Genomic DNA, 21,073 nt, shown 5'->3' with positions numbered 1-21,073 from the left:
TCTGCATTTCTATAAACGAGGCATTTGCACTACTAAGGATATTTTTTCAAGAGTCACCATGAATTTCAGGTCTTGGGAGGATATGCAAGTTCAATACCGCCTTGTTCGTGCCGATCGTCAGACTTATGAGCTTCTGTTGTCTTCCATCCCTGTGCACTTACTTCATAAAGTGGGGATTCAATCTGTTCGACCTTGGTGGTATGATTGGAAGTGGTTTCCTGCCACTCAATTTACCAATTATAAGCCCAATATGGGATATAGATGGCTTTCGCCCCACCTTCCGATGGTAGACACGCTTGATCAATGGTGGCATTTGCATTCTTCGCTTTCTCAATGGAGAAAACGGTTCAACACCATTTGTAGTGCCATTACAGAACCTAAGATTGCTCACTTTGCTTGGTGCCTTGCTTTCCAAGGTCTTCCCCTGGGGCCTCGGCTCAAGCACATTGGGGTTCCTGACCCCAGATGCCCCTTCTGTGGCCAACCTGAGTCCTTTTTGCATATTTTTTGGTTTTGCAAACGTGCTCAGAATTATTGGCACCGAATCCATGATTTTTTCAAGCCTTTCAGGCCCGAACCTTTTTCATGGCACATGATCCTTTTGGGTGATTCCCCCAGATTTCCTCGGAAGTTTTCCCAGATTTGACATACCTTCAGGATGAAAATTTTGTTTTCTCTATGGAAAGATAGGAATGCAGTTTTATTCACTCACAGTTTTTTGGATGTTAACATTGCAATGTACACTAAGGCATGCATTTGTAACAATGTCATTATGCAGATACAGGTGCAAGCTAATAAAGTTGCACTAGAGGTTGCCCACCTACAAGAATTGTTGAACCACTGGGGCAATGCTCCTTGTACCGTTGCCAGAGTGCCTCCGGATGCCTCAGCTGATGCTTCCTCATCCCGCGGTTGCCGTTCCAGACGCCAATCCTCTGGCCGCCATTCTCACACGCCACGCTCCCAGGGTCCCTGCCATGGCTCTCCCAGTGGTGGTCATGGTGGTTGGAGGTGCCGCTTCGCTTCCCCACCACGTGGTGGTTCTGGCTGGTCCCCGGCTCCCCCTTGGGCGAGCTTCTGGCTGGTCTCCGACTCCTCCCCCTGGACGGGCGCACTCTGGCAAGTTTCTCTGGCTGGCCTTGGCAATTTCTCCTCCGCGGCGAGACAAGAAAGATGCGGAGACTGCAACTACCCCAGATCTTGCGGATGTTGCTGACGGCTGGACTGTTTCTAGTCCGCCTCACAATCCCACTGATGCGTGGGGATTTCCTAATAAAGATGATCCTCCTCCCTCTGCTGGTACTGCCTTGGCAGCATGAGGTTGTTATATATATATATATATATTTTTTTTTTTGATGAATAGTTTATAGTTGTTGGCTGCAGCCATGTTGTTTGCTCCGGCTTTGACCGATTGAACTCATTTGCGGGGTGATCCTGTATCCCCCGACCCTTTTTTGTGAATTGTAATCTTAGTAAATTTTATTAATTGAAAATGACTATTCATAAAAAAAAAAAAAAAGTTGATATTTTATTTACAAATTTTTATGTTTTTTAATATAATTTCATTTGTATAATTTTGATTTGTCTATTAAAAATAAGCTTATAGTTTATTTAAATGCACAATCAATACAATTGGTACCACTCTTATCAATAATTTTTAGAATTTTGCTTTACAAAATTTAATTTCTCATTGCTAATTTTAGAGGAGTCAATAAGATCTTAGATAAATGATCTTTTTCTATTTTAATAAATATAGAAATGTTTGAAACATGATAAGACACAAAAATTCTTAAATGTAATTAATTGCACTTTTAGAAGTTAATGAATCCAATAGTTTACCTGCCATGGAACTAAAAATACATGCCCACCGCTCTATTTTTCGGAAGCGCCCCTCCACAGCACGGCAAGCCTTATTAGCGGTAGTTGTAGTTTGCAGCCTTCACGGAAAATCGAGTCACCTGACAAACCCGCAAAGTCTACAAATTTATTATCTTTTTATGAAATGCAATTGAACTGAGGTTATATCTTGGCAGGTTTCTGGAAAACCATGGCGGCAGCAGCAGCAGGACTTCAAGCAACAAAGGCTGCATTCTGCACCCCTACCCTGACCTGTTCCGCTCATCTGACCACTCTCTCCGGGCACTGTAACTTGGCACCCAAAGTAGTTCAATTTGCTTCTTTCCCTTTGTCTAAAAATATCCCATTGCAATTATCCTCTATTTTTCCATCTACATTTCAGTTATCTAAGAGCATCAACACAGACGCAGATAAGTTCGGCAAAAATCCCACTGTGGTTCATGCTTCTGCCAATGGACATGGAGCTTCCTCTGGACTGTCAATTGATTTGAGAGGTCTGGTTGTCTTTTCTCCCAATTTTTTTGACTTTTTCAAGTTGTGTTTCAGTTTCTCCGTATCTTGAAGATAAGAGTTTCTGGGATTGGGTGTGGGGTTTTGAATATTTTGTTTTATGGATTAGAGCAATCTTAGGTAGCCTTTTACATTCGTATTGTTATAGTATAGTCCGCTATTTTTCCTGGACTTCTATTGGGGATATCATCAGTTTTAGGGTACGTAGAATATGTTGTTCTGTTATAAATGTTAATTTCATTGCTCTTACAGTGATTGTTGAAAAATTGGCCAAGTTAATATTTTAGTTCAGGTCTTCTTTTAACTGACTTGCATTTGTAAATTTATCATACCATTTGGGTGTGTGGATGTTTTGTTTACTGTCAGTTCTATTGTATATATATCTATCTTAACCAAATGGTTAAATTTTTAATGTCGCAAGTGAGGTATGTGTTTGGGACTTTATCGGCCTTTTGTGAATCATGGGTCAATATCGTTTAAATTGATTGTCTCATGTAAGAGTGATCACGAGGAGCACACACAGCTATAACCTTCACGCAGAGATAATTAAGTCATCAGACAGATAAAAATGTATTGAGACACTTTACAATTTACAAAAGGCTTGCTTATAAAGGCAAGGATGGTGAGCTGGTAATAATCGACACACAAACTACCAAAACTAAAAATAAATCGACTCCGTAAACTTAAGCATAAGAGTAAATATTAACTTACTCCCACACCCCTCCTAAGTGCAACTTAGGGTGAAGATTATAATGCAAAATGAGCTAGATGCAATATTGGTCCTCTCAACTAGGTCATTTTAGGTACCCATGTATAGTGCAATGCAAATAGAAATATCTCAAATAGTGGAGAAAATGAGAAAGCCACGTGGGAGGAAACTCCTTTTCAAAGAGAGAAACAAATGAGATGTAGATGGAGGACTCGATGACACCCCAAGGACTACATCATGTTAATGTTTTGCCTAGAAAGGTAAACACCAATAAGAGAGAACAAAATAGTTACAAATGACACGAGATTATCTTGGGAAAACCCTTCCACTCAAAGGGAAAAGACCCAGCCACACCATGAAAATATCACTTTTATTGATAAAAATATGTTCAAGTACAAGGCTTTCACTTGATTGATTTACAATATACGAAGCAATCATACAAATAGATTGCATAAGACTCTTCATCTTTCCCACGAAGGTCTCTTGAGCCACCCAAAAATAAGAACTTTCATATCTACACACATTCAATACTTTACATTGCCATACACATGCCTCTTTGCATGATGTATGACACGTCTTTTTATATAATATTAACTTAAACATTCTCACAAATGTCTCTTTCGGCTAAAGGTGACCATAATGGTCATAACAAACATATTTCCATTTTATAAGAGCAGAGGTAAAGATCTCTATTGCAGCTACAAATTTCAACACATCATGTATATACAATCAAATATCCCCCCATAGGAAGGAAGAAATGAATAATGTCTTGCAGAAATTGAGAGCGGTTGAACGCAAAACATAGCCCAATACCTACAAACAACATTCTGCCCCACCCCCCCACCCCACCGCACCCCACCCCACCCCCCATCCTCCTTCTTGAGAAGAAGCTGAACCAAGTAGAAATGAAAGAATACTTCCCATTTTGTATAGGTTTTAGTAAGAAGTGGAAAGCAAATGTAAGATGACGTCTTCGAAATTTGCTGATGTGTCCCCAAGTCCTTGGGAGATTATGTCACAAACCAATTAGGTACATACCCAATCATAAGAGAAGTTGATTAGCAAGGAACCATTGGAAATTGATCTTAAACAAGCTGTAAAGACAAAGATGAGGTGATGATTGTTGTATCACTTTTATCATCAAATAGGAGAGTTTAACCCTCAAATGTGTCTCCCAAATATGTTTAGTGAGATTTCACAAATAATTAAACCAATGTCTGGCAAACAAGAGCAAACAAGAGCCCAATTAGAAAGACAATGATAAACTTGTTGATCAAGAATGATGGAAGTCTAGTGAAGTCAAATCAACTACCTTTGGTGAAGAATCAATTGCAACCTCCAAAGGATCACAAACATGGATTATTTGCTTTGAAGAATGAAAAGACAACTTGGAATCGAAAAGAGGAGCATCGAGAGATAGCAGAGTATCACGATCTTCATATAACTCTTGAATGTGAGCCCGAAGAGTATGTGGGCACCCAAAATGAATAGGGGACTCCAAGGTGTCATAATCGACATTCTCAAATTTGACTGTGAAGACCTTAGCCCTATAACATTTCCAAATACTACACTGCCTGCCGAAGTGTGTTGTGAATAGGAACCTCTTGTACAAATAAGGCAATAGATGGATCTCGCTCAAATAAGCGATAATAAATTCACTCTACTCCCTATAAGTTTCCCTCTCTAGATCAAAAAGAAAAACCCATAGTGACCAAAAAAATTCTTCAAAATATTTGATATAGTACCATCACAAGTATAGCTTCCAAAAAATAAAAGCCTATAAGGCTAGAAGAATCTGATTCATAGCAAAATAATGGTGGATCCTAGAGGAGGATAGACAATGAGTTGGCACTGCATGCGCAACAAACACCAGTGACTTGGCATTAAAAGTGCCAACAAGCTCTACCTCCAAGTTCCAATCCACATATGTGCGCAAGTGCACGAGACAAAAGTTCACACTTCCAATTAGAAAACTCAATGGCCAAAGCCCTAAGCCAAGTCAATAGTCAATCCACTGTAATCATGACATGTCTAATTGCTAGAGTTACCAAGTGGGTCCACATGGTGATAGGGGACAATATTAAACATGCAAGGAGATGAATACACCATGTGAACCTTAACTCAAAAGAAAGTGAGTGTGTAGAGACAATTTTAAAGCCAAAAACCTCTTCAATGACACAAATGTAGGACAAAATGGCCAATATAAACTTCAATAACCAAGGCAACTTGGCCCACCAACTTCTCTTTTGCAACAAACACCAAACCCTAATCAGCAATAAATACTTTCTAAGACTATTATTCACTTCTATGAAGAATACGTTGGCCAATGGAATTGTAGAGTTAAGAAACCTCCAAGCATGAGAAAAGACTTAGAGTAATGCTTCTCTTAATGAGGCATCGTAATCGGAAATTGTTGTTCTCAAGGTATTAGTATTGATAAAGTGATGCAAGAGCATCTTAGGGAAGTCAACAATCCTGTATGTAGAGCCTTCGAGCTTGGATTTGTGGAGTTATGATTTGCGCAGTTGGGGCTATGTTCAAGGCATTTTGGGCAACCTTGTCCTAAGTGCACACGAAGTTTGGAGTAATCGTCTTGGAGATAGAGCTGTCGCGTGTTCTTGATAATTTACAGACCTTGGAGATTGTTTCTGTGAGCTTTGATCTAAGGGAGTTGACATATGCGCTCTTAGATTTGTATCGTTGAATGGCACGTGGACCTATGTCTAAGTGCATGAACTCTTATGTGGTCTTTTGAGTTAGTTATGCATTGTAAACTTGATTTCATTTAATGTTTGTTGCCAAGCTGACTTGTGGTTTGAGGGTGTATTTAATATGAGTATTTATTTAATGTCTATTATGCTAGGTCAACTTCTGGCTTGGTTTAGTATAAGTAGGGGGTCTTGTCTTGTGTTGAGACATCAGTGAACCATGGAGTAGCTAAGAGGAGTGAGTTTAGTAGAGCTAGTAGCTAAGTGTGAGCTTGGGAAACAAGAAGGTTGCTTGGTGGCTTGTGAGCACAAGTTTAGATTCTTCTTGGAGTTCTCTACCAGATTGTGGAACTGGGCTAGCTAGAGGTTGGATCTTGGGAGGTCTTGCAAAACTATTTTTGAAATTGCATTGTATTTGGTTTTAACTCGAAAGGCCTTACAACTAGGCATGTTGGATGTAAATCTTATGAATCTATTAGAAGAATTGCTGTTGATTTGGATCTAAATCTTTATGTCACCGTGTATATTTTGCTGTGTGGTTATTTGCTAGGGGCTAGGACATCTCCTTTGGGGATTCTTGTGCCTTGCACTGTGTCATAAAGAGTAGAGTATTGGACCTTCAAATAATGGATATCACTAATCTCATAATATGTTGCTTGAGAAAGGAATATATTGTTGCTTGATCAATAGGCATTTGCTACAAAAAATGACATCAATCAATCAACTTTGTTGTTCAATAAAGGGAATTGATCACCAATATATGGAAACTGATCAAATGGTAGCTACCCAAAATAACAATTGACCAATGGGTGAAAAATGGGCCAAACTACTTGGGAAATTGCATCAAAAGCAAGGAAAAACCAACAAAGGGAAGAGCCACCCAAATTGTAGGATTGATTTGGTCAGAGGAATAAAAATGGGCCAAAGATAGAACCACCAACTAAGAACAGACAAAAGTATCCACCAAGTAAGCAACGCAAGCTAGCAACCAAAGAATGAGCACACACGTGCCTTGCCAATGGAAATTCTATATTCACCCTTCATGCTAAGTGGAAACTGTTGTGGGGTTTTCACGCCATCGCCCCATTGCAAATGGGGGCCTCTTTTTGTCTCTTGGTCTTGTCCTTTTGGCTTTAGTTCTTGGTAGTATTGGGCTCGGTCCTCTAAAGTCCCCTCTTTCAAATGAGAATTGGTAAAATTGGCCAGATGTGGCAAGTGTTGTCCATGTGGCTCTGAGAATGGAAATTATTTGCTTGTTTGAGAATTGAATGTCTTGACTCACTATTTTTAGAAAGTCTATTTTTAGTAAGTCTATTTTTAGTAAATTTCACTGCCTCTCGAATTGACCTTAATTTGCCTTTGGGACAACTTACTATTTTTAGAAACTCTATTTTTAGTAAATTTCACAGCCTCTCGGATTGACCTTATTTTGACTTTGGGATAACTTACTATTTTTAGAATGTCTATTTTTGCCAGGTCTATTTCGACAACAAGTGAGCTATGGTTGATAAAGAGCCAAAAGGGTACATGTTTCTATATCCAAAAGAATGAGCAAGCATGACAGTCAATCAAGGAAAAAATGGTTAACTTTGGAATAACCCATGAAATATCTAAAAGTGGAAAGGCATGAAAATATCAGGAAAAATGGTGGTTGTGGAATTCTTCTGTCAAAAATCTAGCCTTGGAGAAAAATGGTTGTTGCGGAATTCTTCCATCATGGACAAAATCCACAATCTCTCAGAAAATCCAGCCTTGGAGAAAAATGGTTGTTGCGGAATTCTTCCATCATGGACAAAATCCACGATTTCTCAAAAAATCCAGCCTTGGAGAAAAATGGTTGTTGCGGAATTCTTCCATCATGGACAAAATCCATGATCACTCAAAAAATCCAGCCTTGGAGAAATATGGTTGTTGCGGAATTCTTCCATCATGGACAAAATCCACGATCTCTCAAAAAATCTAGCGTTGGAGAAAAATGGTTGTTGCAGAATTCTTCCATCATGGACAAAATCCATGATCACTCAAAAAATCCAGCGTTGGAGGAAAATGGTTGTTGCGGAATTCTTCCATCATGGACAAAATCCACGATCTCTCAAAAAGTCCTGCCTTGGAGAAAAATGGTTGTTGTGGAATTCTTCCATCATGGACAAAATCCACGATCGCTCAAAAAATCCCGCCTTGGAGAAAAATGGTTGTTGCGGAATTCTTCCATTATGGACAAAATCCATGACCACTCAAAATTTCCATGAGCAAGAGAATTAGAAATCATGGAAGCAAAAATGGTTAAGTGTTGAAAATTTCTCCTTCATGGAAGCAAAAATGGCGAAGTGTTAGAAATTCCTCCTTCATGGAAGAAAAAATGCTAGTGTTGGAAGTTTCTCCTTCATGGAAGAAAAACTGGCTTAGTGTTGGCAATTCCTCCTTCATGGAAGAATAAATGGCTAAGTGTTGGAAACTTTCTCCTTCACGGAAAAATGAAAAAGGATTAAGTGCTGGAAATTTCCCCTCCAGATCTTGAATTTCACCCTCTTCAAGTGTGTACCCAAGACTGGAAAAATGATTGATGATGATTAAAAAAGGGGGAATTCTTCAAAATGTAGGAAAAGGCATAATAGTGAATTGAAAGCATTTGAAGAAAAAGGAGGAGAAAGCTCTAGTTCTAGAAATTCAAGAAAGACGCTCAAATCCAAAATTCTAGTACCAAGATCAAAGTACTAAGTGATCCGGTCCTAGACATTCAAGGTTCAAAGATCAAAGTTCAAATCCAAAAATCCAAGAACATGGCGAAGGAAGTTCAATATGAAGAAATTCTAGAGTAACATAATCATCAGCAAGGGATTCCAATCCATTTTAGGGAGATAAATTTCCAAGCAAGTACATGGAAGACGAGAATGTTCGAAGAGAGATTTTCAGAAAAGTCAGTCAAAGTTGGATCTTAGTTAAAATGATGCAGTTGGAAAAGACTCGAGCTTACATGGCCTCCATCATCATTTCATGGCATCTAATTATCTTTGATGAAGAACTGAGGTCTCCAAGTCAAACTTCTATGCATTTAGAGAATGGAATCAAGAATAATTTATTCAAGGAAGACTGAGCATTTATTGAGTAATGGACATGCATGGTGGATATTTATTGTACCCCACTCCTTCCTAAACGAGCATGCATAGTGGGCATTTATTACCCACTACAGTAGTGGATTCCTTGTTGCATTAATGTAGATTCCTTTCCTTTGCCCTAACACTAATTAGGGCTGATGTGGCACAATCTTGGCCATCGGTTATTGTGATCATCCGGGCCACCTATTGTAATCGAGGACCTATGTAAAGGCCTCATTTCTTATTTGTAAAGGGAGATTTTTTATGAGATTGTTGCTATGAGCTACTAAGATAATAAAGTTTTAATTGGAGTTTGGTGAATACTTGACGTGTCTTAGTGCTTGCTTGTTCTCCTAAATTTCTTCAATTAGATTGAGTTTAGCGTAGTCAATGTGTGGTGATTACAATGAAGAATATGATGGTGTAGTGATGAGTTCCTTTGGTTCATGCTTTTGACGTTTTAGTGATTCTAACTCGTGTAAAGTTAGCCTGAACCCCTTTCATGCATATGCTCAACTTCTATCATTCGTATACATTGTTCTTTATGATGGTGTATGCGGTGATATGAAAATCACTAGCATAACCCTTGAAGATTGCACCAGTTCACGCATAGTTGTAGTATAACTTGGTGAAGCGGAATTCGGTAAATTGAGGAATTTGTCCACTAGAATACTATTTGTTGTTATCACTACCCTTAGGATTAGAATAGAATTCTTGAACCCTATCTTATTGAATTTCTGCATATTTTGTGAAAACTCCAAAAAAAGCACTTCATTGCAAAACCTTAGGATAGCTCCCACATCCAGTATGGCTTGAAATGAATCTAAATAAACACGTAAGGCCCCTTGTGATCATCAGCAAATCACATCAACCACCGATCTTATCCACAGTCAAGACCTGGCATTAAAGGAACCTTGAAGTCATTGTATGATCTTCTAGCAATCTTAGCATACACAAGACTTTATTCAAGAGAGGATAAGATATTTTGGTATTTTGTTCTACTGTTTGGTGGGTCATAAAACACACATCAATAGAAACTACTTCAATCTTTTTTGGAAGTTGATCTCAAGCAAATTGATGAAGATTCTCAGAGTAAGGAGACATTAATGGAGGTTTTGATACCCTTGAATCAAACTTTGTTTCATCCAAATTAGACATCTAAGGCCAAATCTAGAGCCATTTGAATTTTGGAGGTGCGACAACTCAATTCAAAAAAGAATAATTATGGAGGCAATTTTCAAACAATGATATCTCAATTGTTTGAATTATTTTCGAGCAATATTTTTTGTTTTGGGGTAGAATTTCATGTTCTACTTAATGGTGCAGATAGTTTATAATATTTGTTCTTGAGTTTTTATGAAGATCACAAATCCCATTTTTGTAATTGCCAAGCCTTGTTTAGGCTAATATGAACTCCTTTTCAGGTGCAATTGTTTTTGAAAATGCATAATTTGTTCTATATTTTATAGTGGTACTATCATATTATAGTCATTATGATTTGGAATTTTACTTTTAAAATATGGCTTTTTGCAATTGTAATGCATAGATCTTAGTTTGATCTTTTGCATAATGATCTAAGTCTATTATTGCTTAATTTTGGGGTGTAATCAATTGTTGATCTTAATTTGTAATGTGAGAAATGTATCATTCATGTAATCATGGGATATGGACACATCCTATTGTAATATCTTTGACTAGGGATAATTGGTTTGTAGCATCATCATCATACATCATTTGGATTCCACTTCCTAGTTCCTATCTAGAATGGGAAGTGTTTTTGCATTTGTACTTGGTATATCTTTTCAAGAGGAGAAATATTTTTTTATTAAAGGACAATAGGATTTTAAGGGATCGTAAAAACTAAAACAAAGTAGGTTTTAATTAGAGGGCCCTGAAACCCTACTACAAAAGATATGCAATAAGCTCTACTAAAAGAAATAAGATACAAATGAGACAAAGGCAAAGTTGAGAAGGAGGGAGCCAAGAAGCATACTTGCTCCCCTAGAATAGAAATGGCTGTCTAGAAAAGATGAAACAAGTAATCTACTTACTGCCCAAAACAAGGAACCAACAACAACTAAGATTTCCTCTTTGATCCCTTCTTATGGGATCTCAGGGTTATGTCAAAAGGAGAGGATTTCTTTGAATGTTTCCTTTGACTGTAATCCATCCTTCCTTGATAACCTCAGCATGCCAAGAGCATAGGTCCACAAAACTACCAAATCCCACCAAGACAGGGGCAATGGGCTCTAATAAAGCAGGGACAACAAAAAGGCCAGCACATTGTGAGGTAATACTTCCCCTAACAGTAGAGATAGCAGGCACCTTTGGCACAACAACATGTGAAACATCAACAACACCAGAATTAGCAAGAGCATCAACCATATGCCCAAACGGAACAACAACAAAGGTCGACTTAGTTGGGACAGGGACAACCCTGTCAACTGCAGCTCCAATGATAGTAGAATCCACAACAACCTTCATAGAAGAAGTGCTTGTAGTAGGTTTAGGGGGAGAAACATCAACTTGGGCTTCCTCTATGCCATTGGGCAAAGCTTGACTCTTTGAAAGACGAGAACCCTTATAAACTGTACATTGGTGAGTAGTAGTGCCCTTCCACCATGAGGAAAACTTTTTTTGTTTGACTTTCTGAACCCCACATTTTGTAGCTACATGCCCTGTCATGAAACATTTTCTACATCTGAAAGGGATACTCTCATAGTCCAAAGATTGAATTCAAGAGCCTTTAGAAGGCTTGGGCTAGATTTTAGTCGGTAGCCCCTTAGAAGCGTCAATATCAACTAAAATGCGAACAAAGGTAGAATGGAGGATATCAAAAGACTCCTCATGTACCATAAGAAAATCTCCAAGAGTAGAACCCACTTCCTCAAGGAGAGAATCAACCCAAAGATGAAGGGGGATATAAGGAAGCTTGACCCAAATAGGCATCTTGCAGAAGGACTTCGAGGGGTTGAAATTCTCATGCCAGGGCTTCATCATCAATGGGAAGTGATTTTCCTAGGTAAAAAAGTGCTTGCAAAGAATAGTTTGTCTATCCAATACATCTTGAAACTTGGCAACAAGAAAACCCCCAACTAAAGGAAAAATATGAATCGTATCCGTAATGAGTGACTCCCAGTGTTTGGTAATCCAATGACAGAGATCAGGGAGAGAGGGCCAAAAACCTCTAAATTTGCATATGATTGCTTGAGATGACAAGTTAGAGATTGCCTGATTGATCTCTACCACAATATCCTCTTCCAATGTAATGGAAGTGGACCGACAAACTAGAAAAGGAATGACCTTCGTCCTACCACTTCCAACCATAACCTTCTTAGCATAACTTCCTTTCAAAGGAGAAGAATATCCTACATCCACTTTACCAGAGCTTTTTGCAACATCCACAGAAGATTGACCCCCAACAATATGAACATTGCCAGAAGCCATCAAGACCCTACTTAACCTCAACAGATACTGAGGCAGCAGGAGTTGGAAGCACAAAAGCCCCTATTGCCGCAAAACTAGGTTGTAGCATAGAGAAACCCGGGGAGATCCCCTTCCCATGAAGAGTCACACTACTTCCATTAGTAGTGGGATCAAAGCGACCCACATTCCTGATTGAGGCACCTGCAGAGGACGTAGGGCCTATCGTTGTAAGGCTCAACATTGACAAACCCCCATCGCCTAACAACATTGAGGCTGCCGCAATAGAAACCCTAGCACACACCGTAAAAGCCATTTCTATTTGCCTCCAAGAGGAGAAATGTTGTTTGTAGGCATTGGATTATGTTTAATTTCAAACACTCACCATTTTTGCAGGAGATTCTTCAATATGGGGGGGATATCACGCCTCAAATCATCCTTGTTAATGGAGGGATAATTGCTTGTATATACATGATGTGTTTAGCCCTTGGGGTTCATGAGTCCTCCATCCATCCATGCATCTTGTTTGTTTAATCTCACTTTTTGGAGGGGCTTCTATCCCATGAGGTTTTCTCTCTTTCTCAGCTTTATGAGAGATTGCATTTCATATATTGCATATGCATATTGTACATGGGTACCTAACATGGCCTAGTAGTTGGGATCCATCTTGCATTGCACTTGAGGGGGTGCTGGTGTGATTAAATATTCACTAATTACACTTCACTTAAGCTTACTTAGGATATTGCATTACATGGTAGTTTGTCTTTGAGACACCTAGGAGTTTGCACCTATTTGAAGCACATGGTGTCGGCGAATTCCTATTTAGGTGGTGATAGTTCTTATCAAATTCTACATTTGCAAGATCTACCTTTAGTGCAAATATCACATTATCATCCTCATCATATGGTACATTCTTTGTTGCATAATGGAGGATGATCCATCTTTGGTGGACATCGGATTCCACCTTGTGTTGGTGATAACTTATCTGCTCCTTATTATGGTCTCTTTCTGCCTTGGCTATATAAGCAAGACTAATAATTACATTTTAATCATGTCCATTAGCAATAATATCATTCTTGCATCTTAATGTACTTGTCTTGCCATTCTCTTGTGGAAGTTATCTTGGTCTTTCGTTTGATCTTGGGGGTGTTGTAGAGTCACCTAAAACACTAACAGTAATGATTGATAAACAAACTACCAAAACTAAAAATAAAAAAACTAAGTAAACTGAAGCATAAGAGTAAATATTAATTTACTCCTACATCTCATAATATTTCTGTTTAGCTGTGTAATGTACTAATGAGAACCAAAGTGAATAGATTGCCGGTATTGAAACTTCAAAATTGTTGTTTTACTTTTAATAGATGTTGGATTTGTTTCGGGTGATCATATATATGTCTGTTTTAGCTGTGTAGCCTTTTTCAACCATATCAATGAAACTGATGGTTCATCCAGTTTATGTGAGTACAGTTGCATAATAAAGTTATGCATTATTCGAAGATTGTAGAGCTAGTGCCGAACCTCACACTGCTCAGGCTGAAGACTAGTTTGAGGCTCAGGTTTCAAGTGCAAACTCATGTCCATTAGGATTCTTGAGTGCAAATTTTATCTGCAAAGAAGTTATCTGTACTGGATATACTCCAGTTGCTGAAGGACCACACTGGCTTGAGAATTACACTAAAGTGCTTTAGGAATCACTCCAATCCTAACAATTTCACTTTTCAATAATCTTACCTCTGTGTACCTGGTGAGAGGGTTTTCCCTAAGACACAATTTAATTGTTAGTCAGAACCAACAATTTAATTGTCTTTGTAGCTCTTGTGCATTGAAATCTGGCTTTGATAAAGCAACTATTATGGGCCTTTTCATTTTCTTTTCAATTTGTGAGACTGGTATGCAAATGTATGTCCGAGACATTTCAAGTATCCAGGGTCCATTTTGAGTTGCAAATGCACACTGATGAATTAGACACATCTGACGAGCTTTAAAGATTAGGGGATTCTTCAAGTCATGCACACATGCCTTTCATTGTATGCACCAAGTCTATTTCCATCAGCAAACCATGACAATTGAAGTAACCTTATTGTGCCTGAAGGTTGCAATCATCAGACTATTTAGGTATCGATTTTCTATCCTTGGTTCAGGTATATATGCTGGCCACCAGCACAAATGAGTAGCTTCAGTGACTGGAAAGTCCTCTAATCTATGTAAGATGTTTTGATTAGTTTTTGTCATCAGAAAATCATTTAATCCATGTAAATATGTTTGATCAGCTTCTGTGACCAGAAAATCATCTAAATCATATTAAATTGTTTTTCCATATATCCACCAAATGCACCTCCATCAGACAGATGAATGTTTAAACATGCTCAATTCGCCCTGGGTTGTATAGTCCAGCCCAATTAGGTAACGATGTTCTATTGTGGTTTCCAGAATGTCCTCTGGCTTCTTAGACTACTACATAAGATCTAAAGGCCAGTAAGTCAATTCTTTTAATGATATCACTTTTCCATATACTCATTTGATACACTACCACCCCATCAACTATAACAGCTTTCAATGCGTTGAAGACATGATGCAACCTCCTCAGATGAGCATGTGCCAGTGGGATCTGCTAATCTGTCAGGTCTGCTTATATTCGTTGGAACAAAAACATGTCAAGTATTTTTGCACATTCATTCATTGTTTACATTTGTGCTCAGTTTTGTTTAAGATTTTCAATTTAAATCACCTTGGTGCAGCAGAGGCTGAATTGCTAAACTCCATAATGTTACAGAAGTGGCCTCCATGTTCAAATAAGATAGTTGACACATGAAAGAGATTGCAGGGAGATACTTCTGAAGCTGAATCAAATAAAAAATCGTGCACTTAATTAATTAAAGAAACTTACACTTCTATATACCTATGTTGGGAAATTCCTTCTCGTCTAAGATAGGAGGTAAAGGATCAAAAGAAAATATCATCAATAGGATGTTCTGATATTGTTTAGGATCTAGATTATGTGCTAACTTATCATGCCTCTTTGAATATCACAACTAACCTTTTTTGTTTTGCCAATGTGGAATCATCCTTTCTGTGGATTGTGTCTTCTTCATTTTTGTTTCTATTTTACTTATTTTGGTTCCCATTGGTAGTACCCTGAGCTAAAATTATCAAATGATTACATTTTTGTTTTCTTTGGTATCCTTATGTCATGTCCTGGGCTTAGTTCATGTCATGGATAGACCTGAAGTTTCAGTGTACATCTTTCTCTCATTGCTTACATGATTATTTTTCTTCTTCCACGGTCTTGTATTCAGAGACCTATTGAGGATGCCAGAAAGCTGAGTTGTGGTTCTGTTTTTAATGATTTTAAGGTTTTCAAAGATCTGTGCTTTTATATTTCAAATTTTGTACTTATATTTCAATATCAGCTTCAGCTTATTTTTGATTTCAACTGAACTGGCTGATTCAGTATTTCTGTTTTATGTTTGACAAATTTAAAAGGTTTTTCTTGTCAGAACTCAGATATCCTTTCTTCCCCAAAATTCTTTTTTGCCTTGGTAAATACTTCAAACCAAGCACTGATTGCTTGACCGCCTGAAGGATACCCTGTGCTTGGATTCCCCACAGAATCAGTTTTGGATGTTGGTAATAATGCTTTCAAGATATATTAGAATATTTGGATAAAAAAATAATATTCATTATGGGGTGAAAAAGCTAATGTTGCACAATGAATCATAATTTCTGCATGATTGTGGCATACCGTTTCTTCTGACTTGTAGTTAGTTCATAAAATTTGGCAAGAAAAGTGATTGTTGTACACCAATAAGGTTTAATCCTGATTTGTTTTCTAATCAGCCACCTTTTTTGTAATGCAATAACAGAGTATGTGTGGTTTTCTCATTGCATTTTTCAGTGAAAATCTAATTTAGAAGTTGTTTCCTTGAATGTTAACTGTTTCAATTTTGGGGGTCTACAGTGCCAGTAGCAACAAAACTCATGTCATTCAGTTTTTTCCATCTAAAAGATTAATACTAAGCTGATAAATTTTATAGTGAAGTTTCTTCTTTTCCTATCAGGTAAAAGAGCATTTATTGCTGGAATAGCTGATGACAATGGTTATGGTTGGGCTATAGCAAAGTCTCTAGCTGTTGCTGGTGCAGAAATTCTTGTTGGGACTTGGGTTCCGGTTTGTCATTTTGACCATGGAACTGCCTTTTATTTTTCTTGCAAGGAGAATTAAATGGTTGGCTTGAAGTCTGACTACATCTGCATAGAGTGAACCTTGTCATATATTAAAACACGTTTCAATCTTGTATTTAATTTTTTGTTTTAATAGCCAAATAATAATCTCTTTGTTCCTTAATTACATAATCACACCTGTGCTGCCTTAATTTTAATTATGCATATTTTATATTATTTTCTAAAACTGTTTAGCTCCTCAGGCCATGAACATTTTTGAAACCAGCTGGAAGCGGGGAAAGTTTGATGAATCACGCAAGTAAGGTCTCATTAACTTTTTAGTTTATAAAATCTGTTATAACACGTATATAAATTGAAATGCTTTTATCTACTGATAAATAAAGGATTTCCCTGTAAACAATTAGAGGTCTGTCCTTTCTTAATGCAGATTGCCAAATGGATCATTGATGGAGATCTCTAAAATTTATCCTATGGATGCAATTTACGATACTCCTGAAGATGTTCCCGAAGATGTAAACTTCATGTGATGCCATAACAATAATGAGATTTCTTTGTCCACTTCTTTTTGTCTTTGATTCATTTTTTGGTTTGTATAAACCTTAGTGTCTTTGTTTTTGGGAATGATGCTTTTATTTTTTATCCTACAGGTAAAATCAAATAAAAGATATGCCGGAGCTTCTAATTGGACTGTGCAGGTATTTAGTTGAGGTATTATTTTATGCTTGCTTATCTTATAAGATGTGATCCTAGGGACTAACACAACATGTTTCTGGTGCTTGATATTTTAACACCTTCTAGTCTGAAATCTGTTCAAGGTAATAATATTTGTTTAAATTCCATTCAACAGGAGCTTGCAGATAGTGTTAAACAAGATTTTGGAAGCATTGATATTCTTGTGCATTCACTTGCAAATGGTCCAGAGGTAATAAGGACAAGTCAATAAACAGTTTGTTGTGTCTTACTTTTCGTGTTGTGCTATCTTATCTCGTATTTATTTGAGTGCGCTTTTATGGTAAAAGAATGATTTGTCTTTGACAGGTTGTTAAACCTCTCCTTGAAACATCAAGGAATGGATATCTTGCAGCAGTCTCAGCATCAAGTTATTCTTTTGTGTCTTTACTAAAGCATTTTATTCCTATTATTAATTCTGGTGAGTGAGATTCTGTTTGTCATCCTTAGTAACTCTGTTTTGGCTTCTTTTTTTTGTTATTCTTATGTCATATGGTTTAGGGTAGTTCCATGCTCAACTTGATTGGACTTTATTGTGAAATTTTTGAACGGTTTATCTTTGAGATTTTTTTTCTCCCAATCTATTCTTAAATGAAAATAAAATTTTCTCATTTAGCAGGCGTACTAAGTGTCAAACATGCATGTTGTGATGTATAACTACCCTTAAATGATTTATGCTCTAAACGGAATGTCTTGCCCTTGTATCTGTATGTAGTGAGTTTCCAGCTTGATTGAAATTCTTCGTCCATCTTGTCTATATGGGCAGTCTATGTGCGTTTGTTGCCTATTTGTTGATTGCTATTGAAAAAAAGTGAAGTTTTTGTTGACGATTTGGTATCCCTAATGTCAAGCATGTATATTGTGAAGGATAGTAGTAGTGATTCTGTAAATGATTTCTATGCTCATTAGGGATTTTCTTGGCCTTTTATCTTTTGTTTATATGAGTTTTCTTTGTTAATTTGTTGCCTACATATTATCAAATCAAATTGAAGGTTTTGTCTATGATCATGTTCCCTAGCTGTCAAACATGTTTTTTGGGAAGAGTAGTGGCTATCTAAATAGCTTTTGAGTAAAATTTATTTCCTTGGCCTTGTAATGTAGGTGGTTCAACAATATCACTGACCTATATTGCATCAGAAAGGATCATACCAGGGTAAGCATGTATTGAATTTGTTATGTCTCCATTCTGAAAATTGTCTAAAATGATTCTGGAAGGTAGAAGGAAATTGAAGATACAAGTGAATTGTGTGGTTGCTTGCAGATATGGTGGTGGAATGAGCTCTGCAAAAGCTGCTCTTGAAAGTGACACAAGGGTAGGGTATTCAAATTTTTTGTTCAACCCCCTTTTCAATAGCAATAGTTGGTATGGAGTGAACTGATAAATAAATTATATGAGTGTTCGCAAGGGGCTTGTTTAGCTTTTGTACACAGGATAAGTGGGTTATTGGTGTAATTAAATCTATAGTTGCTCAATATGAAAAGGCTTTGACTGACTATTTAGTTCTGTAGGTGCTTGCATTTGAAGCAGGAAGACGCTACAATATAAGAGTAAATACAATTTCAGCAGGTAAACTTATGAGTAACAAGCCTGATGCCATTGAAAATATCGATTTCCCAGCATCAAGCAAGGCATCAGTCCCAATAATATCTTACATTATAATCATGGCTGATTTTTTCTCTCTTTCTACTCTGCAGGCCCATTGAGAAGCAGAGCTGCAAGGGCCATTGGATTTATAGATACCATTATTAAATACTCAATAGAAAATGCTCCCTTGCAGAAGGAGTTGCTTGCTGGTAATCACATTTCATTGTTGACCAATTGTTTCCCACTTTGGAATGTGCTAAACAAATACCATCTTTTTTAATTTACAGTCTGGCTAGGTTTGTGATCTGAAAATAAGTTAATCTTATGATGGTCCTTATTTAGTATATGGTTTCTGAATGATTTTTCAGATGAGGTTGGAAACACAGCAGCATTTCTGGCTTCTCCACTAGCTTCTGCAATAACTGGAACAGTTTCCTATGTAGACAATGGGTTGCATGCTATGGGTGTTGGGGTGGATAGCCCAGCTTTCTCTGAATTGGCAATACCAAAAGCGGACAAAAGAAAGATTTCAGCATGATGCATGTTATAGACAAGTCTGTGCGAGTCAAAATTTTTGCCTTACTGAAGGTTGACAATGAAAGTCAGCCACTTTCTGTTTGGTAAAGAATGGGTGGTATGTTTTTATTTTTATTTTTTTACGTATTTTAGTTAGTTGGCAACATGAAACCTGAGAATCCAGGAATAGGAAGCCTTTCCTCTTCAAATAAAAATGTAATTGATTGTTATTTGAGTGTCTGAATGTTAAACGAGTGTTGCATCAACAATTTTTGTTGTTGCTTTTCTTGATCTACTTTAATAAAAATTTTGATTGTCTAATTTCTATAGAATCTTATATTTTGGAACTCATGGTTTGGGTGGAAGAAAATATTGTAGTGCCTACCCCTAGTTCACATTTTGTTTTAATTGCCAAACTCTTTTAGGCCAGTTTTATACTTGATGTTTAGTAGCATTACTTTCAGATTATCAGATGTTGTTTTACACTCAATTTATTATATGATGAGATGACTTGGTACTCTATATTTCATGCATGTATGATGATTATTCAATGTTTTCAATTATCGATGATGATTAGTTAGATGGTTTATTATCACACGTGCTTTCTTATGGATACTTACCCCATATTGCATGTGTATGGTGTGCGTGTTTGTTTTCTTTATGTATGGTGTTTCTGATGTGGTTAAGGAAGGGAGTCGTAGTCACCTGCTAGTCGGGATCTACACGATGCACCACTTCCTGCCATTGTCTGTTTAGTTTAGAATATTGTGTCTGTACATGCGTGGATTTTATGCAGGTTACAGGTACCGGGTATCGACTTCCCTAAATTGTCGGGATGAGCGTACCCTATCGCATTATCTCAATGGTAAGAGAGGGGAGATAAACTCTTAAGTCCAAATCCTAAACCCTTTAGCCAATTGTCCTAATTGATAATTAGGACAAGTATTTGAGTTAAGTACCCTCCGAATGCATCAAATGATGTTATTTCGTGATTATAACCCTTTTGTTTGATTTAGTATGTATTTTTCTATGATGGGTTTTCGTATGTTGCTTTATGAGTCCTTGATGTATTTTCTATTAATTAAGTTTAATTAAAAGGATTAATTAATGATTTAATTTAATAGAAAATTATTATGATATTTTAATATTTAATTATATTTAATTAATTGAGAAATTAATTAAATAAAAAGAATTAAATTTGGAAATAAAAATTTTAAGTATAATTTTAGAATGTGATAATATTTATTTAATTTAATAATAATATATATTTAGAGTTCATTTTTAAATAAATGCTAAATATTATTAATAATTGAATTAATAAATATTTTATCAATTAAAGTTTTTTAAATAAATTAAAAGTGGAAAAGATATTAAATTATTAAAGGGTTCTAGATCGCATGATCTAAGTATGAGTTTAAATATAAAAAAAATTAATTATAACGATTAATTAATGATTTAATAGAAGATTATTATGATATTTTAATATTTAATTATATTTAATTAATTGAGAAATTAATTAAATAAAAAGAATTAAATTTGGAGATAAAAGTTTAAGGATAATTTAGAACATTATAATATTTATTTAATTTAATAATAATATATTTAGAGTTCATTTTTAAATAAATGCTAAATATTATTGTTATTTAAGTTAATTAAATATTTTATCAATTAAGTTTTTAAAATAAATTAAAAAGTGAAAATATATTAATTATTAAAAGTTGTAAGATTGCATGATGCGAGCATGTGTTGAAAATAA

General features: G+C 36.6%; 1 protein-coding gene across 1 annotated transcript; it reads left to right on the top strand.

Moving 5' to 3' along the window:
- The first annotated feature begins 1,941 nt into the window (after positions 1-1,941).
- Positions 1,942-19,638, top strand: LOC149536810 (enoyl-[acyl-carrier-protein] reductase [NADH] 1, chloroplastic-like). Its single transcript, XM_089804508.1, has 12 exons — positions 1,942-2,351; positions 16,364-16,473; positions 16,730-16,785; positions 16,915-16,999; positions 17,135-17,182; positions 17,335-17,409; positions 17,526-17,637; positions 18,318-18,369; positions 18,478-18,529; positions 18,726-18,783; positions 18,912-19,010; positions 19,170-19,638. The coding sequence occupies exons 1-12, from the start codon at positions 2,048-2,050 to the stop codon at positions 19,337-19,339; spliced, it is 1,221 nt and encodes a 406-aa protein (XP_089660634.1). The 5' UTR covers positions 1,942-2,047; the 3' UTR covers positions 19,340-19,638.
- The last annotated feature ends 1,435 nt before the right edge of the window (positions 19,639-21,073 follow it).

This window comes from Cupressus sempervirens, chromosome 10 (genome assembly GCF_028749045.1).
Source record: "Cupressus sempervirens isolate cs-2001-9-10 chromosome 10, ASM2874904v1, whole genome shotgun sequence".
Classification (NCBI taxonomy): Eukaryota; Viridiplantae; Streptophyta; class Pinopsida; order Cupressales; family Cupressaceae; genus Cupressus; species Cupressus sempervirens.
The sequence above is the reverse complement of the archived record's forward strand: the minus strand, read 5'-3'. Positions and strand labels throughout refer to the sequence as shown.